At 36.6% G+C, this 18,776-nt stretch overlaps 2 protein-coding genes across 7 annotated transcripts in view; one reads left to right on the plus strand and one right to left on the minus strand.

The window, feature by feature from the left end:
• On the minus strand, positions 1-7,693 carry cdc37l1 (cell division cycle 37-like 1). 5 transcript variants are annotated; one of them, XM_012964044.3, is made up of 7 exons: positions 7,572-7,693; positions 6,857-7,082; positions 4,664-4,739; positions 3,445-3,560; positions 2,324-2,446; positions 949-1,113; positions 1-756 (listed from the first exon to the last, which is right to left on the minus strand). In XM_012964044.3, the coding sequence occupies exons 2-7, from the start codon at positions 7,040-7,042 to the stop codon at positions 661-663; spliced, it is 762 nt and encodes a 253-aa protein (XP_012819498.1). In that variant the 5' UTR covers positions 7,043-7,082; positions 7,572-7,693; the 3' UTR covers positions 1-660.
• The window catches only part of spata6l (spermatogenesis associated 6-like), a 27,171-nt gene continuing 16,056 nt past the window's right edge, over positions 7,662-18,776 (plus strand). Inside the window, 5 exon segments of one of the 2 annotated variants that reach the window (NM_001078764.1) lie at positions 7,662-7,906; positions 9,951-10,136; positions 11,404-11,541; positions 13,793-13,841; positions 15,112-15,153. In NM_001078764.1, the coding sequence (NP_001072232.1) occupies positions 10,098-10,136; positions 11,404-11,541; positions 13,793-13,841; positions 15,112-15,153 (268 nt within the window). In that variant the 5' untranslated portion in view covers positions 7,662-7,906; positions 9,951-10,097. 2 annotated transcript variants of the gene reach the window in all.

Consider the following 18,776-nt stretch of genomic DNA (forward strand, 5'->3'; position numbering starts at 1 on the left):
TAATATTGTAGATAAGATTTTTATTTCTGTCCAGGCATTGCTTTCTGCATATAAGTCATGTAATGGTTATCCAGCATCAACAAGACTTTTAGCATATCATTACTTGTTGGGAATCTTTTTCTGAGTGACAGGCTAGTTTGTGTTTAACAAGGATACCACCTGGGATCTGGTTAAAAAGCCACTGGTCATTTTAAAAACTAAACTGGCCAGCAGGTTATCTTGAGTTGTGTTGGCAGGACTTTGGTATACTCCAAATCTACATGAGGCTTAAGAAGAGAGCTCAGCAGCTGTTGTTCCCTTCTCACAGTCCATTTTCCAGCACTTGGTAAGGCCAAGTCTTGAAACCTCAGGACCTGAAGCGATCCCTTTAAGTAATATTTTAGTTTTCATTGGGATATTGGCAGATATTATTTCAACTAATAAGCTTTGCAAAAAAAGAAAGAAAAAAAATTGTTGCAAATAGAAGCAATCCATTTCAATTCCCTGTATTTCATGTAAAAATAGCAGCAATATTCACGCAGTAAAACACCACAAACATATCTCGGGAATTTTTTTCCCTCCAACAGCAAAAAGGTAAAGTGCAAAATCAGTTAGTAAGTCACAAATAAGAACACAGCCACATAAGCTCATGTAGCATTTTTAGCTTAAGTGCTTTTTGTGTTATAGTGTGTCCATCATTTTCAAATCTTCATCTTCTGCATGCTCCATAGGGTTCAAATGGCAAACGGCAGCATTAGGGTGACTTTGCAGAACATCCTGTCATCATAAAAAAAAAAAACTTTAGTCACTTTTAAAATAGTACTAAATGGGTTTGAACTAACAGTGCAATTACAGAGGCCACTGATCTTTTAACTGTTGTAAATGGGAAAGCCACTTATGTCTGGCTGGCAGTACTAGTTCTTTTTTCAGCCTGAAAAACAACTCTCTGCATTTGTTAAAAACATGTACCTTTTGATGGCACTGCTGTGTACCCATATGTCCAAGGTCAGGAGGAAAAGCTGGTTTCCTGAGAATAGCAGCTTCATATCTTTGGCATTCAGCATGCTGACGGACTTTTGACTTCAAAATTTCAAGTTCACTTTTAAAGGCTTCAAAATAACCTTCTTTCTCTTCCTGTGCATCACATGTAACAAAAAAGGTATAGTTTAAATAAAGTCACTTAATATAAGATTCCTGGCAAGAGAATTCTGGCAAAAATAATAAAAAAATAATCTCTGGGCAGCTGCTCACAGGGCTGGAAAAATTATTTATATTAAATATGACAGTTATCATGAATCTTTTTGTAACAAGTTTTTAAGATGTTGAAGTGGGCTTATGGAAGGAATCTAACCCAAGAACTATGCTTTATATTGCCACAGATTAGGGCTATCCAACTACAATCCCCACCAGATGTTGCCTTCCCAGGGATTTATATGCCCTCAGCTTGGTTAAAGGAGAAAGAAAGTAAGTAAGCTTTATCAGAAAGGTCTATGTAAATACAGCCATAAGCACTCACAGAAACACTGCATTGACTTCTCTGAAAAAAAGATTTCTTCTGTCTGTAATTCCTGTGCCACAGACACCCAGCTTTCTGCTCTCTTCTGCTCCCCCCTCCCTCAAAAATGCTAAGAACTCACGAAATGGACTCAAAAATAACTATCATTACGAAAAAAACGCATTCGGATGCATTCGGAGCGTTCGTGGATTGATAAATCTCCCCCATAGTCTAACTAACTGAGCATGTTCACTTGATCTGGGTTTCTTTGCAGGAGCGAGGCATTATGGGAACTTTCTTTACACAGCTCAGTATTTTTTTTTCCTGTTTGGCTTCTGATCTTCTGAACAGGTGAAATATGGGGAGACTTAAGGGCACTATTGAGACAACTGAAGGTATGCCTGCAGCTTGAGATTAACTCTTTACTAGCCTTTCCTTCTTAGGCACTTAAGAGTGCCACTGTCATCTGTCATTATAAGTTTAATACAATCCTGCCCACGTAAACGTGGTATTTCAGATAATCACCCACTATGTGTAAAACGATTGACATGATATAAGCTAAATATGCTCTCTCTCTTTATTCCGCAACGGATATTGTGGAATAAAAAAAGATATAGCTTATTTACACAACCCATCTACTGTACAAAGATAATAAAAATATATCACAGCAAGCGATTGTATAGAGAAGCACATTAACTCTTCATTGCAATGCTGTTAAATAACAACAAAGAGCAAAAGCAGAGGAAAACCAAAATATATATAGAATTTGCTCACAGTTGACATTAGTTACACGTTGCATGTATTTACAAAGATCTAAAACCATTTCTAGAGAAGCATCTGAAAACTTACTTTGGCTTTTTGAAAAAACAAACGGAAACAACCTCTGGGATCCACGTTACAGCTTTTTGCCATTTCTATAATAAACTGCATTACAACAGCTTGATGTGCCACTTGTTCCATAAGTGCTGTCTTCTGTACATGTAAAAGAATAGCATGTTAGCATTTCCCTAAAACTCATTACAAGTTGGTCATCAAGTATACAACTTGTCTTGCACATTCTATGGAATTCCAATGTAAAACCCTAAAAGTCTCATTTTTGGATGTTCAGATCAGAGCATAAACAAACAATGTTTAAGAGAAGGACTTTTGGACCAATTTTGATAAACACATAGTGAGGACTTGCACTAGGTGAAGCTGTGGTTAAAGGTAACTCCAGTTCTAGGCAAATTTGCTTAGGCATGGGCATAGGGGAACTAGCATGAAAGAATATATTATATACATATAATGCCAAAAAACATCATATGGCGGGATGCACAGCCAAATTAAATGTATACCAAATATTATTTCACGACTGGCACACCCTATGCCTTCCACTTCTAGCTCTTTTCAACCTTCACAAGGGGGGTCACTGACCCTGGCAGCCAAACAACTATTGCTCTGTGAGGGTACAATTTTGTTTTTAATTTATCTTTCTAATCTGGACCTCTGGTATTTGTTATTCAGTTTGTCCTTCCAAGCACTGCCTGACTGTTAGGGTTAACTGTATCCTAACAGCTGCTAAAATTTCAAACCAGAAAGCTGCTGAAAAAAATGCTAAATAATTAAAAAAATAAAATAAAATTGGAACCAGCTGCACATTGTCTGAGAATACTGCTATCTACATCATACTAAAAGGTACTTTAAATGTAAACTTCCCCTTTAATGGTATTTACATCCTTCAAAATATTCAATCGGCAAGGAATTTAAACACAGGGAGATGAACCAAGATCTCTGGCTTGAGATAAAGTGTTGGGTGCAGATCACAAATTTAGGTCAGATTCCCATGATACATGAAATACACTAATTACATTTGCACATTACATAGTTTGCCAAGGTAAAATTTACTTTTGCCTACATTTCTCCTGTTGGGAATACAGTTACTAAAAGATGGGGTTAAATAATTAATAGTTTATTTCACAGTGCAACAGTACCTGTTCACTTTCTAAATGAGAACACCACAAGAGGAGATACTTAGCAGTTTCTTCACTGACAAGATCTGGATATTCAGAAAGAAAATGCTGGCTATCATTCCATCTACTAAGCATACCTAGAAAACAATAAGTAATATGTAGTTCTGAAAATTGTATTTATGTTAATTCTGATAACACTGTTTTATGCTTGCATAAGGAACTACTTTTATTTTAATTCCTGTGTACCACTTTTCTTCTGAATAAAAACTGAAGCACTATTTTGGCAGTGATTATGGATTCAGACACGGGATCAGAAGAAGCACATGATAGGATTAATTACCGATTATCTGATATCTAACTACATTGTCAGCAAGTAATAATATTTTAATAAAGATGTTAAAATAAATAAATTGGACCATAAAAGACAGGAAGGAGGCGGGGTTCATTATGTTATGACAATATCCCTTAAACTACATATTCAGCACCAGAAATACTAAAGTCCTTAAGTTTGTATTGCAGCTATATTAAAATAAAAAGTGTCTGGTTGCCAGTTCTGGTGGAAATGTGGCAGTGGAACAATATTCTTTTACACTTATTCTCATAACTTAAAGGTTCTTATTGATCATCAGAACCAAATCATTAAAGGACATTAAAAAAGGAATTACACTGCAGGTGCTAATAATTTAGGCATTCCCCCAGTGTAACAATTGCACCAGTCAGAAAATCCTAGTTCCATATTTTCAGTATTTCCCTTGTGGCTTTCTAAGCTTGCACAGGCATGGTATAATAAGATCATAAAATGTTGCTATTGTGCATGTGATGTCAGAAAGTAGCCTTGTGAAATATAGCTAAGATGGTTGTGGTGCTAAGAAATATCTCCAGACTGATGTAATTTTGTTCCCAACAGAAGCACTGATCTAGAGAAAAAATGTAGGAATTCAATACACTAGGATGTTCCTAACCTATTGGTACCCCAAAGTGTACTACATTTTCCTTGTCTTGTGACTATTTAATCCCGCTGGTTTTCAAAGGATCCAAATTAAGGGAAATTCTGCTCAAATTTCATACATGCAAATTAAGTTTTGTATTCCTTTCAATTTTCTGTAGAAGATTTGGTATTCACACTGAAAATTTGGTAAAATATTAGTAAATTCTAGCTTAGCTATAAAAAAAAAAAGACATTGTGGGCACACACTTTATGCATGTATAACTTATATAAATATAATTTAGATATACTTACCAAAATGTCTAATTTTTGCCTCATACTTCTGTATAAAAGATATTGACTGATCTTCACCATCTATGCTTTTCTTAACCTGATTAATAAAACTCTGTTCATTGGAAAGAAACAAGCAATAATGAAATATAAATGACTGTAAATGACAGTAAATGACTATTAAAAAAAAAAGTTTAACTTTTTTTTAAAGAAATAAAAGATATACTTACTAATCTAACCTGAACCGTGATAACATGAAAACTCAGGTCAGCTATTAACATGTTACAACCAACGGATGCATCATTGCCCAAAATAGTTATTTGCATACCACAAGGTGTCCTAAATGCTATAGGGAACACTGGGTGTTTTATTCAGCTGGTGGAAAAAGACCCAAACAAGCCCTGCTGCCTCCCATTCTCCCAGTAATGGTACTTTTCAGCCTGAAAATGCTCTAATGGTGCCGTCAAGCTAATGGGAGGTGACTAGGGCAGTTGGACCACTGCACTACAGGTTGAGATATACCAGAAAAGAGCCTAAAGTTCTCCTGCAATTTGTTAATATGCCTAATATGGATAAGTGAGCCAGGTGCTGAGGAACAAGGTCTCACTTTAAAGGGGATGTCTGACTTCTTGCAAAATCCCATTAAAGTGTTTAAAAAAAAAAAAAATGCCTCCCTTTATGTAATAAATAAATATAGTTTGTGTCTACGGATACAGTGGAATCAAGATCTCCGCTAGCAGACACAGTAATTCAGCAACAGGGAGAGAAATTATAGACTTTAATAAGGCTCCAGGTTGGACAATCCCTTTGAAGAGGATTTCTGTCCAAAAATAGTAAGCTTTTGTAAAATTAAAGAAATGTACTTCTAAGCAACTTCCCAATGTATATTACAAACGTAAATAGTTTTACAGTTATTTGTAAATGTATATGTCTCATTCTTTATATTTTCTGCACTACTGGTTGTACTATATAAGCAAACACTGCTTTCCATTGTAACTACATTTACAAATAACTTTAAAACTGTTACACTTTTAAATGAATGAATATTGGAAAATTTTGTACAATTTTTTTTTCTTTTATTATTTTAAAAAATGTTTTTGGGAGGAAATTAAGTTGGTGTTTGTGTGTACCCCTCTCCACTCAAATGGGTTTTGTACATCAAGCTGACCCACAGTGTATAAATTGAATGAACAAGCTGAGACAAGCATAAGTCAAGACTATGCAGGTCTTCAGCAGCTTTTGGCATATGTGGCCACTGGCCAGACTGTTAACCTTACTGTTTAAACACTAACAATACAGATCATAAGCTGTCAGTTGTTAGGAAAATTATTTGTCCTTACTATTTTGTTACAAGGATAGGATCGATTATCTGGAATGCTTGGGACTGGGGTTTGCAAATACAGGATCTTTCCATAATTTGGATCGTCATACCTTAAATCTGCTAAAAATGATTTAACTATTAAATTAACCAAAATGCATGTACTTGCTCCAATGGTATACAGGCTAAGGGCTGGTTATTATGGGTTCTTTTCAGATATATTGATTTGCTCCTGGGTGACAGAATATGCATCATATTTAAGGATATTTCATTTTCAATTAAAACATCATCTGGGTTTCTCATGTATAAAAAATAAAAATATTTACCGTGTATTATGTATATATTATATATGTGTAGTACTACATTTATCACTAGAATCCTAGGCACCAGATTTTAATTTGATACAGCAAATGATCAGAGTTACAAATCGAAATCTACATTGCTGGTACTGTAGATGAAAATTGGACTATTGGTTCTGTTTTGGGAACAGTGCCGGCATTGTACTGAAACAGAAATAATATATGCACCACCAATAATAATTTATTATTACCAATGGGCTAAAGTTGACATGCACTACCTAGGGCATGATCTTCTCTGGCTTGCATCCCTTAAAGCATTTACCAAACATATGGCCTCCACCATTGCTGGCTCCCCTTTTCCTTCTATTTACAGTGGGTACACTCCTTGAATGCACTCTTCGTTAAACTAGGTCAGCCAGCACAGATATAGATGAAAAACAGTGTCCTTGAAGAACAGCCCTGGGTGACAAAACACTCATACCTGATGCTACACAGTACTGCAGCTATAGCTGCAATACTAGTTATCAAAGTTGTTTTTCAGTACCTTATTAAATACATCTTGATTAAGACCATCCGTAGTGGGCAATCCCCAGTTCTCACCCTGGGATAGCGCTGCTTCTTTCCTTCTCCATTCTTCTTCACTGCGCTGTAGTTCTGACAATTCAGCCTGGGCCATTGCTTGTTCTTGATCCATAGACTCGGAGTTGTGAAGGGCCAAGCTGTTAAGTTTTTGTTGCGCTTCTGCCAGGCTCCACTTGCACGCCACAGAGCTCCTGGCACACTCATTCTGCTGCGAGTGTGAAAAGTCCATTCCACGTTTTTCCTGCTGCAGGAAGCAAGCATGCACACACAATATCAGGGGCAGGGTGCACTTCACACTAGTAAACAATCTCATGTCTCACAAACTATGTACATAAACAAAAAGCCCATTTAACAGCGATGACCGCTTCTATTTGGGTGAAAACAACTATAAATGTACTAAAATATCTCAAATCACTGCCAATGCCTTCAACCCTAACACTGCATGAAAACGGCATAACTCGCACCTAGACTTAGTAAGCCGCTTACTTTCTGGAAGAATATCAGTGCTTTAATGCAAATACATGGTCTTTAAAATTAGTTAGAAAATAAACGTGTTATGGGCAGAAATACGATAAATCACGTGCTATCTGTACTTGTATTTACTGAGCAACGTGGGACAATAAGGGCACCAGCAAATATTCATATACTGTAGGAATGTGATCGGCCTAAACATCACTTTCAGCTCCTCTACTCACACAACGTGATACTCTACTAACGCAAAGCACACACCTACCTGCTAACGTTACAACTGCATAAAAAAAACACGATCGGAAATGAAACGCCCTCCCCTTCCGGTAGACTTTCTTCTCAGTACTTTCTAACAGGCACAGTACAACACATGCGCAGACGGCCGAAACCCCCTCCCACGGGAGTTGCTTCAACTTTATTTGGTTTATGTCGCCTCGGGAAAAATGACGGTATACTGGGAAGCCCATGCAGGAGGACGCGCAATGATGACGTACGGGCCAATAGAAGCTGGAATTGTTTGCGTCGCTATGGAGACGGGACGCTTCTCTGGTGGCGGCGGCAACAGCAGGATTCAACTCTAGCTTTGTTGGTAACAGCTCTGTATGTATAAATCTTATGTATTTTAATTGATTTGCTGTGTATATATATATATATATATATATATATATATATATATATATATATATGTGTTTGAGTGTGCCAATGTCCCATATCCATTCCAAGCTAAAGAGATACATTTATGAAATGTGCATGTGTGATGAAATCTCTGCAGCCCTGTATTAGCTGTATACCCATGCTGCTGTATGATATTTAAGGTGTATGTGCAACAGCTCCGCACAGTAAAATAGTCACAAAGAAAAAACACACACCACCAAATAGCTTAACTGAAAGACCCAAATATGCTTTTACTTACTATGTGTTATTTTGCAGTGTGTGTCTGTTTTCCTTGTTAATAAGTCAGCCCCAGTTCTGGTCTAGGACAATTTGGAAATGGCGCAACAATCAAGTAAACACTGAATTCTACCTATTATAGTTATTCTAACTATATATATATATATATATATATATATATATATATATATATATATAATATTCTAACTATATTTTGATGTGTTATATTTGCCATTGTTACCAACTTTTGAAACACACACACCCCATTTTGTCCTGGCAACCTTTTCTGTTTGTAAGAGTTTTTTTATGGATGGTGTGTGCCATAGGCCAAATGATTGTCATATCCAACAATGTCCAGTAATGTCTTGCTAAACCTAGAGGACTGACAAATAGACATAATTTTTACAATTTGAGTTTACAGCTGCCTTTTGATTATCGCTGTGTTACTAATTTAGCCTAAGATGTATTTCTTCTTTTCCTGATGGAGTAGAACTGGCTCTAGAATACACCTCTGTGTCACTGCAAAGTATAAATATACTTGAGAGGGGCATTAGTGCATTGAGGAAATGAAAGGAAATTAAGCAACTATGCTAAAAATGCTAGCAGCCCCTCAGTAGCTGTAGCTTTTTCCTTAAATCTTTTAAATTAATGGAAAGCACATTGTACAGGGTATCAGGCTTGGACTGGAATCCAGAATAGGCCCTGGCATTTCAAGGACACAGAGGCTCAAACAGAACACCACCAGCCCACTAAATAGTAAATATTAGTAGCTTCTTACAGAAGCCCCTCTGGCATTTGCCTGAATCCACAGATTTCCAGCCTGCAGGCCTGTAGGGTATTTGGTAGTCTTTCTGCTGTGTTTGCTTGGGCAAATGTGCATTGTATAGCTGTGCAGCCTACAGTTTAAAGGCGAACTAAACCGTAAAAATGGTTAAAAATTACATATTTTATATACTGTACTTATTACACCAATTTTCAGTATCTCAATAGCATCAATGATCGGACTTCAGACTTATGAGAGGAACTCCCTATCTTGAAAAATGTGTGCTCTAAGCAGCTGTGGAGGAGATAAGCTTAGGGGTTGTCTCAAATTATTAAGCAGAAAATGAGGTTTACCTGTGTATGTATATATTATATATATAATTGCACTAGTTGCTGAACTGCCATGTAGTCATTTTCTGTATTTATTACATTTATATTCTATATATACAGTATATTGTGTCCCTAAGCTTAGTAAATGACAGCAGCACAGATCATGTGCAGTGAATCAGCATAAAAGCAATGGGGAGCTATTGGGGGCATCTTTGGAGGCACAGATCTTAATAGAACAAACAGGGGTCATTATAATAATAAATACAAATAAATACAGGTACAGTTACATTGCTGATTAAGAGTTAAGTGTCAAAGAGACAAGCGAAAGACAATCCCTGCCCCATAGAGCTTGCAATTTATGTGGGTGGGTAAATTACAGGCACAAATAGATGATATTAAATTTTGCAGTCTACAGTGGTTACCAAGAGATGGTTTCTGTTTTAAATGATGTGTATTCCTTTTCTGAATACCCTTTAACTAATTATGCTTTCGGGAATGTAGGGCAGGATAGTGCCTATATCTCTACACTGGGCATATTTAATCAAATATTTTCCTAAAATATAAATACATATTTAGCTATGCGTTTTACCAGGTGAACCAAAAATATTAGTATAAACTAGTATTTTTAATCCTAAATTGCATACTTACCTTCCTTGTTTAGATGAAAGTTGGGTCAACAATCTAATTCCTGAAGGAGATCTAAATGAAACTATAAAGTAACTGCACCTTTCCTGATCATTAAATCCTTCCCGGAAACGGCTCTGGATCTGGTGATTACTGCTGTTCAGTTACCCGACAGACAAGACACATGCCATTAAAAATTGTGATCGAGCTTCAGATTCATGCGGTAGGGATATATTTAGAATGTAGTACATGGTAAAGTATGTATGTATGTATGTATATCTTTATTTATAAAGCGCTACTTATGTACGCAGCGCTGTACAGTAGAATTCATTAATACAGACAGGGGGGTTAAAGATAATGGATAAATACAAAGTACAACAATAAATACAAATAAATACAAGGTACAGTTGCAATAAGAGTCAGAAACACAAGATGAAGGAGGTCCCTGCCCCGTAGAGCTTACAATCTATATGGGAGGGTAACTAACAGACACAAATAGGCAAATATAAGTGCTATAGGTCACAGTGGGTGACATTACAGTATAAGTGCAAAGTATGTGGTCATTATTTTAATTTATTATTAAGATTAGTGTCCTGCAGGGGGTTGGGTGGGCAGTGGGTATATAAATGTAGAGGTAGGCAGGCAAGTGGGCTAGTAGGTAATATCATGGATTGCAAAATAGACTTCTCTGCAGGTAAGTGTATTCTTTCTGCCAAACCCTGCATTAAATGTACGGTATATACTCGAGTATAAGCCGATCCGAATATAAGCCGAGGTACCTAATTTTACCTAAGAAAACTGGAAAAACTTATTGACTCTAGTATAAGCCTAGGGTGGGAAATGCAGCAGCTAAGTTTCAATAATCAAAATAAATACCAATAAAATTACATTACCTGAGGCATCAGTGGGGGATATGTTTTTAAATATTTATTTCAAAGAAAAACAGTAAACTAGCTCTGTAAGTGGAGAAGAGGGTCAACAAAAACAGTATGAGTACTACCTCATGCTATTGCACATTGGCAAACTGGCGGCAGTCCCGATCCCGGAAGACACGTAAGGGGAAATAAGTATTGCAACTGGGAGCGGGCCAGGGCACTGGAGGGTCTGGTTGCGGGTGGCCTAATTTGCACACAAAGGACAGAGGATGCTAGTCTGGAGGGACACATGGCACCCGACTCGAGTATAAGCCGAGGGTGACTTTTTCAGCACATTTTGGGTGCTGAAAAACTAGGCTTATACTCGAGTATATACAGTATTTGGCATCAATGCAGTCTCCCATCTGTGCGTGCACCTAACTGCATGTCATTCACTAGACATATCAAAGCCATTTCCTGTGATATAAAAGCTGGTCACTGTGGATTATGCTTAAGGTTCCATATTGCTTTTAGGTTAGTAAATCAGCTCTCTTATGATATTTTAATATTTAATTAATAATTGTGTACTGGGGTTTCAAATCAGTCAGTGATTTTTTATATTTTTTTTTCATGCAGGTCACTTGCCCGGGTGTATTCTTGCCAGAGAAAGATGATATACTCCTTAATGTTTCAATATTGGGCCAGCACAAGGAAACAGGATGTCTTCCTTCAGTATTTCCTTTGTTGTTTCATGAGAAAATGAGATTTGAAAAGGTGAAAATATTTTCATGTGTATCGTTGTTTCCATGTTTTAAATCATAAGATTCTGGAAATTAAAGTCAATGAGCTATGTGAAGGGTTTTGCCTTATAAATAACAGAATGGCGGCAATATCTCTCATATTAATTATATGACCATTGCATAATTTAGAAAGACCACCGTTCTGCCTGCTTGATTTTTTGGAACATTGGGTAGTCATAGTTTTTTTAACAGCTTAAATTAAAATGATGAATTCATATTGTGACTTGATATCTTTTGTGCTTTCTGTCTGCCACATTACTTGCAAAGTATAAACAGGTATTGGACCAGTTATCCAGAAATTTCCGAATTACAGAAAGGCCATCCTCCCATAGACTCCATTTTAATCAAATAATTTACATTTTTAAAAATGATGTCATTTTTCTCTGTAATAATAAAACAGTACCTTGTACTTAATCCCAACTAAGATATTATTAAGATATAATTAATCCTTATTGGTGGCTATTTTGTGCAAAGAGAAAGTAAGAAGTGCAGAGATAATGGGAAAGTTAGAGGTGAAGTAAAACAAGCTGGATGGAGGATTTCAGAAAACGACTAAGAAAGAAGAAGGAGAATGTAGAAGGGAAATCAATTTAAAGCTGTGCTTCACTGTATCTTTAAATGCTGAGATTCGCTGTAAATACTGGGACTCACTGTGTCTGTAAAAGTAACTGTGCCATTTGAAGGCGGTAGTTTTCCTTTAAATTAACTTTTACTTTGTTGTAGGTATTGATATTCTGAGACAGGTTGCATTTGGCCTTCTATATTTATTTTAGTATTATTTTTAGTTTGTTTGATTAGTATCTGGTAAACCATTCCTTAAATACTTTGAGTCACTGCATTATTTAAGTCTGAGGGTCACTATGCCATATGGTCACTGTTGCATTTAATGCTGAGACTCACTTTGCCATTTAATGGAGGGGTCGCCATGCCATTTCACTTTAATTGTTCTTCTGGCACAGCATTATGTGCTCTGCATTCATTCTGTTGGCATGCCAGTGGGAGCTCTGCATTGTTCTGGGTTAGTCCTCAACTACGCTACCCCCGCTGCATCCTCACCCCTGGCTACTACCTGTCTGCCTCAGCATGGTCCTCGGCCTCACCATCTCACACCGACCAACTCTAATGACGCTGCGTCTGCAGGTGGGACGCGATGACGTGACACGCTGAGGCCAAGGAACACACTGAGGCAGACAGGTAGTAGCCAGGGGTGAGGATGCAGCGGGGGCGTGGGCTGGGTAAATGACCTTGGGGGGCCTCATCTGACCCATGGCCCGTAGTTTGAGGACCCCTGGCCTAGAGTTTGCTTTACTTAAAGGACATGTTAAGTCTATTTCAGTGGGGGAGTATCCATCATTTTGGAACCCCCAGTAAAATAGACTTAACATGTCATTTAATGCAGTTGCTATTGGGTTATGGGAATAGTTCATCTTTAAATTAACTTTTAGGGGCTGATTTACTAACCCACGAATCCGACCCGAATTGGAAAAGTTCCGACTTGAAAACGAACATTTTGCGACTTCTTCGTATGTTTTGCGATTTTTTCGGATTCTGTACGAATTTTTCGTTACCAATACGATTTTTGCGTAAAAACGAGAGTTTTTCGTATCCATTACGAAAGTTGCGTAAAAAGTTGCGCATTTTTCGTAGCGTTAAAACTTACGCGAAAAGTTACGCATTTTTCGTAGCGTTAAAACTTACGCGAAAAGTTACGCATTTTTCGTAGCGTTAAAACTTAACGCTACGAAAAATGCGCAACTTTTCGCGTAAGTTTTAACGCTACGCAAAATGCGCAACTTTTTACGCAACTTTCGTAATGGATAGGAAAACTCGCGTTTTTACGCAAAAATCGTATTGGTGATGAAAAATTCGTAGAGAATCCGAAAAAATCGCAAAACATACGAAAAAATCGCAAAGTACCGATCATTACGAAAAAAACGCAATCGGACTCCATTCGACCCATTCGTGGGTAAGTAAATCAGCCCCTTAGTATGATGTGGACAGTGATATTTCTTTGACTTTTTATTTTTTTGGGTTTTGTGATTTTTCTTCAGCAGCTTTATAATTTGGAGTTTCAGCCAGTATCTAGTTTACAGCCTGCCTCTGTCTAACAAAGAGGACTTAGCTATTATATATGTGCTACATATATTTTGCTGCTACTGGAATATAAAATGAATGTCATATTTCTTTTTTTTGAATGACAGAGTTTGTTCTTTTTATTATTCTAGGTTTTTCTCAAAGCTGTGGATCCTGCTGCTCTGGCACAGAGTCTGGAAAGTAAGTACCACATTTTTCACTTTGAGCTTAATATCTCTTTTGTAATACTGTTTGAACTGAAGCTGTTATTGTGTTAAAATGTACTTTTTAAAATACACCCTAGCCTGTAGGGCTTAGCGTAGTTGCTTAATTGCTCCAGTGCAACTGTAAAGTCTTGTAGAATAAATGAGCTTTTATAAAGCCTGATTGTTGTCCTTATGCATGAATTAATCGTGGTCACAAAAATATCAGTTACAAAAAACTGATTAGGAAACTAAGCCAATTAGTTAGCCAAATAGTTATGCTTACTGGCATAATTCTGCTTGCTCACCATTATTCTAATAGCCCTTTGCCTGGATTGGCTCCTTGGCAGTTTAGTTGCTTTTGCTGATTCTTTACAGATCTCATCCAGTTTCCCATTTTTATTGCACTAATCCCTTAGCTATAGTACTTGTTTTCATGTAGTTTTGTGACCAGATAATTAGTAGAAGTTGCAGAGGTGTACTGCAGAAAGGAGTAGCTGAGGAACACTTGTATTATGTGTAACAGTAATACTTGCTGACATTATGCTGGTAGCAGCAGTAGTCTTTTGATCTTTTGATTATGGGACACCTAAACTAAGCAAGTGAGAACAGGCTTGAGTAGTAGGCAAGCGGCATCACAGAGAAAATAAGCTTTTGGGGAAAAGTAAAGGTAAAGTAAAAATTGTATTGCACAAAATTGTTTTCATAGGAGCAGAATTGAATCTGTGTTTTAGGTCTCATGAGTTTTTTTTATCCTTTAAGGCCTGTTACGCCCAGTGCTTTGATTGGCCCTGGGCTTTCAAGAAGAATGATACTTAAAATTCCCCTCCTCTCTGAAACTGCTTCCTTTTACTAGAATATTCTGCTTATGCCAGATTCGAACTCTGTGGAACATCTGCCATAAGCATCTATGAATAAACGCTGTGGTTATCAACACAATGCATTAGCTGTTGTTCTAAGTGCTGCTTAGGGCCAAAATTCTTGCAGTGAGGTAAAGAAAGGTTTCAGATAGGCTACTATGATCTAACTGCTACCATCTAATTGCTCTTCAATAAAGCGATCCAGAAAGGAAGTTAATTATTAAAATGTGAATGCTGTACAACTTGCTATTGCAAAATGCATGTTTTTTTCCTGTAATTTAACATGTTTTTGTTATAGTATATGTTCCTGAGATCTTTTTCTGCAACTATTTCATTATAAAGCAGTGTGCATAATTAACTACTTTTCATCGGGTACTACAGTTTATTTATATTTCATTTCCATTTTAGATCACATAACCCGATTTGAATTAATACAGCTTACTCATTCAGGTAAGAAGAGTCTAGCTAAAATAAGCATGCTTATTTTACTCAAATGGTTTAAAAGGGAACAACCTTTGATAAAACAGGCAAACAATAGTTAATAGTTCACAACTCTGCCCCACCCTACATCTCTGAACTTATCTCTAGATACCATCCAACCCACTCGTTACGCTCCTCTACTGACCTGCTCCTCAATTCCTCTCTCATTCCCTCCTCACACACTTGCATTCAAGACTTTGCAAGGGCTGCCCCCCTTCTCTGGAATTCGCTCCCACAAACTGTCAGACTTTCTCCCAATCTCTCTGCCTTCAAGCGATCTCTAAAAACGCATTTATTTAGAGAAGCTTACCCTAATCTAATTTAACATAACCTCGGTGTGCTGCTAAAATCAATACCCTGAGCCACATCTCTCACAACTCTGGTCATGCCCATTCCCACACCTTGTGTCTCAACCCTTTATCCTTGTAGATTGTAAGCTCTTTTGGGCAGGGCTCCCTCTTGTATTGGTTATTGATTGCTTTATATGTTACTCTGTATGTCCAATATATGAAACCCACTTATTGTACAGCACTGCGGAGTATGTTGGCGCTTTATAAATAAATGTTAATAATAATAAATCTAGAAAACAACTCTAAGATAAAGTAATAATATTTGTCAAACATTATTCATTCAACATCCCCTACAGTTTTACTGTGTTTTCATAAAAGCTTAAAAGGACAGGTATAAGAGAAGGGAAAGAAAGTGGCCTTACTGGAACTGAAACTGTAGAGCTACTCTTGTGTATAAATACAAATAACACTCTTTAATTGCATACATACAAAGGTGAGAACTTTACTTAAGATCTTGTATCTGTAATATTTTTCTTCCTTAAACACATGACTTTGATTTAGCTAATACTCCTGTAGGTGTTCTCAACAAATTGCTTTCAAAAGTTGCAAGTGCATTTGTGAAGTTGACAAATGATGGGCTTTACCATCAAAGAGAACAAGAGCCATTTTGCTCATTCTGCCAGCTCAAATGCTGCTCCAGGCCTGAGTGAATCCACATCAAAGCTCCTCAAAATGTGTATTCCTGTAATTTTTTCCATGTGCATGACAACCTAAGACACATATTATGAACGTAATTCGTATTCACTAGACATCTGGGAATCATTGGCAAATGCACACATTTGTGAGACCCAAGAAGCTTAAAAATATGTTTGTTTTGATGTCAAAGATAACATAAGGAATACAGTTAAGTATGTTTGTTACTATACATTATTTTTGTATATGGTTAATCTCAACATATCCTCTTAGTTAACATGGTACCCTTTAAAAGCATTTATTTAGAAAGCTCAGAACTACAGGATGGTCATCTTTCATAGATTCAATTTTTATTTATATATATTTATATAATATAATTCTAAAAAAAATATTTATTTTTTCTCTGTAATAATACAACTCTACAAAATCTGTACTAATGTTTAAATAATTCTTAGCAGATTTAGGTAAAGGTCCTATACCTGTATGATCTTTTTTTCTGTCTTGGTCTGCAGAACATGACTTGGCAAGTGTTTGAAGCATTATTTTTCAAGTTATTAAAATTCACAAAAATACATTCATGGTCTAAGCCAGGGTTTATTTACAAACATCGGTGCTAAATTGCACTGGTGAAACGACCCATAGAAACTAACTTGTGTTAGTACAGTAAATTGCACTGGTGAAACTACCCATAGAAACTAACTTGCGGTAGACTGTTTAAAGCTAATTTTCTTTTGGTAGCCCTATTTTCATTTGGTAACCTGTATATTATGTTATATAAAAATTAAACACATGAAAAAAAATCTGTTAGATCCTGTAAGTAAAATAGAGAATAATGTAAACATATGAGATTATTACAAGTGACTGAAAAGGTCCATGACCATACAAAGGCACAGAGCCACAGGAACTCCAAGGTAATATATTCCTATTTTACAACGGGAGTTACAGTATTTTTTATATGATTTTATACTGAAACAGTGCTTTAGTATTCTATACACACTACAACTGTTCTACATTTTGGGGTCTATGTAAAAAAAATACACTAAAAAAAACAAAATACACTACACATCACCAGGCATCACTATAAAAAACAGTGTACTTATAAGCTGTGTAATGGTTTTCAGCAATTGCAGACTTCTGTGTAAAAATCTGGTGTAAACAGAAGCAGCTGTTTGAAAATACTATGAGAAAATATTACTTGCCCCTTGAATTTTTCTTATTGACTTTAATATATTAAACAAGGTCTGAGGTGGATTTAAAGTAACAAATCTGCTGTTTGGGCTGTGTAAAATAAAACATACACCTTGATAAATTCACCATTTGATAAAGAGCCTTAGGGGCACATTCATCAAATCACGAGTTTGAATCCTGAATGGGAAAAATTCGGATTGGATACAATAATTTCTGAAGATCGCAAATATCACGAAAATGCTTACGAAAAAAACGTATTAGTCACAATAATATCATATTGGCGATCCAAAATTTTTGTACCAAACGATTGAAAACAGCGGGAAAACATTTCCGACTTTGATCTTTCTGTGCATGATTTTGGAAGCCTCCCATAGGAATCAATGGCACTCTGCAGCTCCAACCTGGCCCAAGCAAAGTCACAATAACGAAGCTTGAATGAATCCGAAACTTTCGTACTCGGTGCGACAATACGATTTTGTCGCACAAATTTTGTTTGCATTTTTGTTTGTAAATTCACACTTTGTTTTACAAGTTGTTCTGGCATTTTATATTGTATGATAATTAGGTTCCTTTGTGTTTGCTGAGTAGTTTTTTAATACTTCAAAATGCCACAGTAACAATGGCTAAGATGGGGACAGACCTGTCAGTTTGGGGTTAATCAGTAGCTCCAAAATCCTAGGTACATGTTTAGTCTTTTGCCACTATGAACTTCTAAGTATTGCTCCTGTACTATAGAATGGCACAATCTCACTGTTCAGATTTATAAGCGTGTGCATTGCAGACAGATTGTTGTTTTGTTTTCGACAAAAAATATTTTTTACCCAGATGAAAAATGCTGTTGCAAACTTTTCAGGGCCAGTTTTGAACTAATAATATTTTAATTGTTCCTTCGAAGTGTCATATTGTGTCTGAATGTATGAAGAACAAAGCCAGAAACATGCAAGGCAAACTTTCTTCTTTATATGTAAGATAATGGTAAAGAAAAATGAAACCGCCACCATCTCTAAGGGTACTAGACTGGAAGGTCCAGTCTTCCTGCTGTAGTACTGTAAGTAAGGGCAGTTTTACAGCTTGGTGGTTGCATGTGAGGGGACATGAAGGTCCAGGCCAAGTTCACCTAAAACAACCAAACTGTGCACTCTGTTCCTATGTAAGAAAAGGAATGCATTTTTACCTGTGTGGCTGGGGGTATAGGAAGTATGAAAATTCTGGTGATAAAGATTATTTTAAGTTTCAAAAAAATATTATTGATTAGCATGTAAATAATATTCTTGCTGCTGCACATGAAGTTATTTAACAGAAGGTGGCAGTGCACTCCAACTCCTAACATCCCTACCTGCTGCAGCTGAAACCCTTGCACTTAGGATTTCATCTAAAAAATCTAGGTGTTTTTTTACATTCTTGTCTTTACCATCAGTAGAC

Source organism: Xenopus tropicalis, chromosome 1 (genome assembly GCF_000004195.4).
Source record: "Xenopus tropicalis strain Nigerian chromosome 1, UCB_Xtro_10.0, whole genome shotgun sequence".
In the NCBI taxonomy this organism is placed as follows: Eukaryota; Metazoa; Chordata; class Amphibia; order Anura; family Pipidae; genus Xenopus; species Xenopus tropicalis.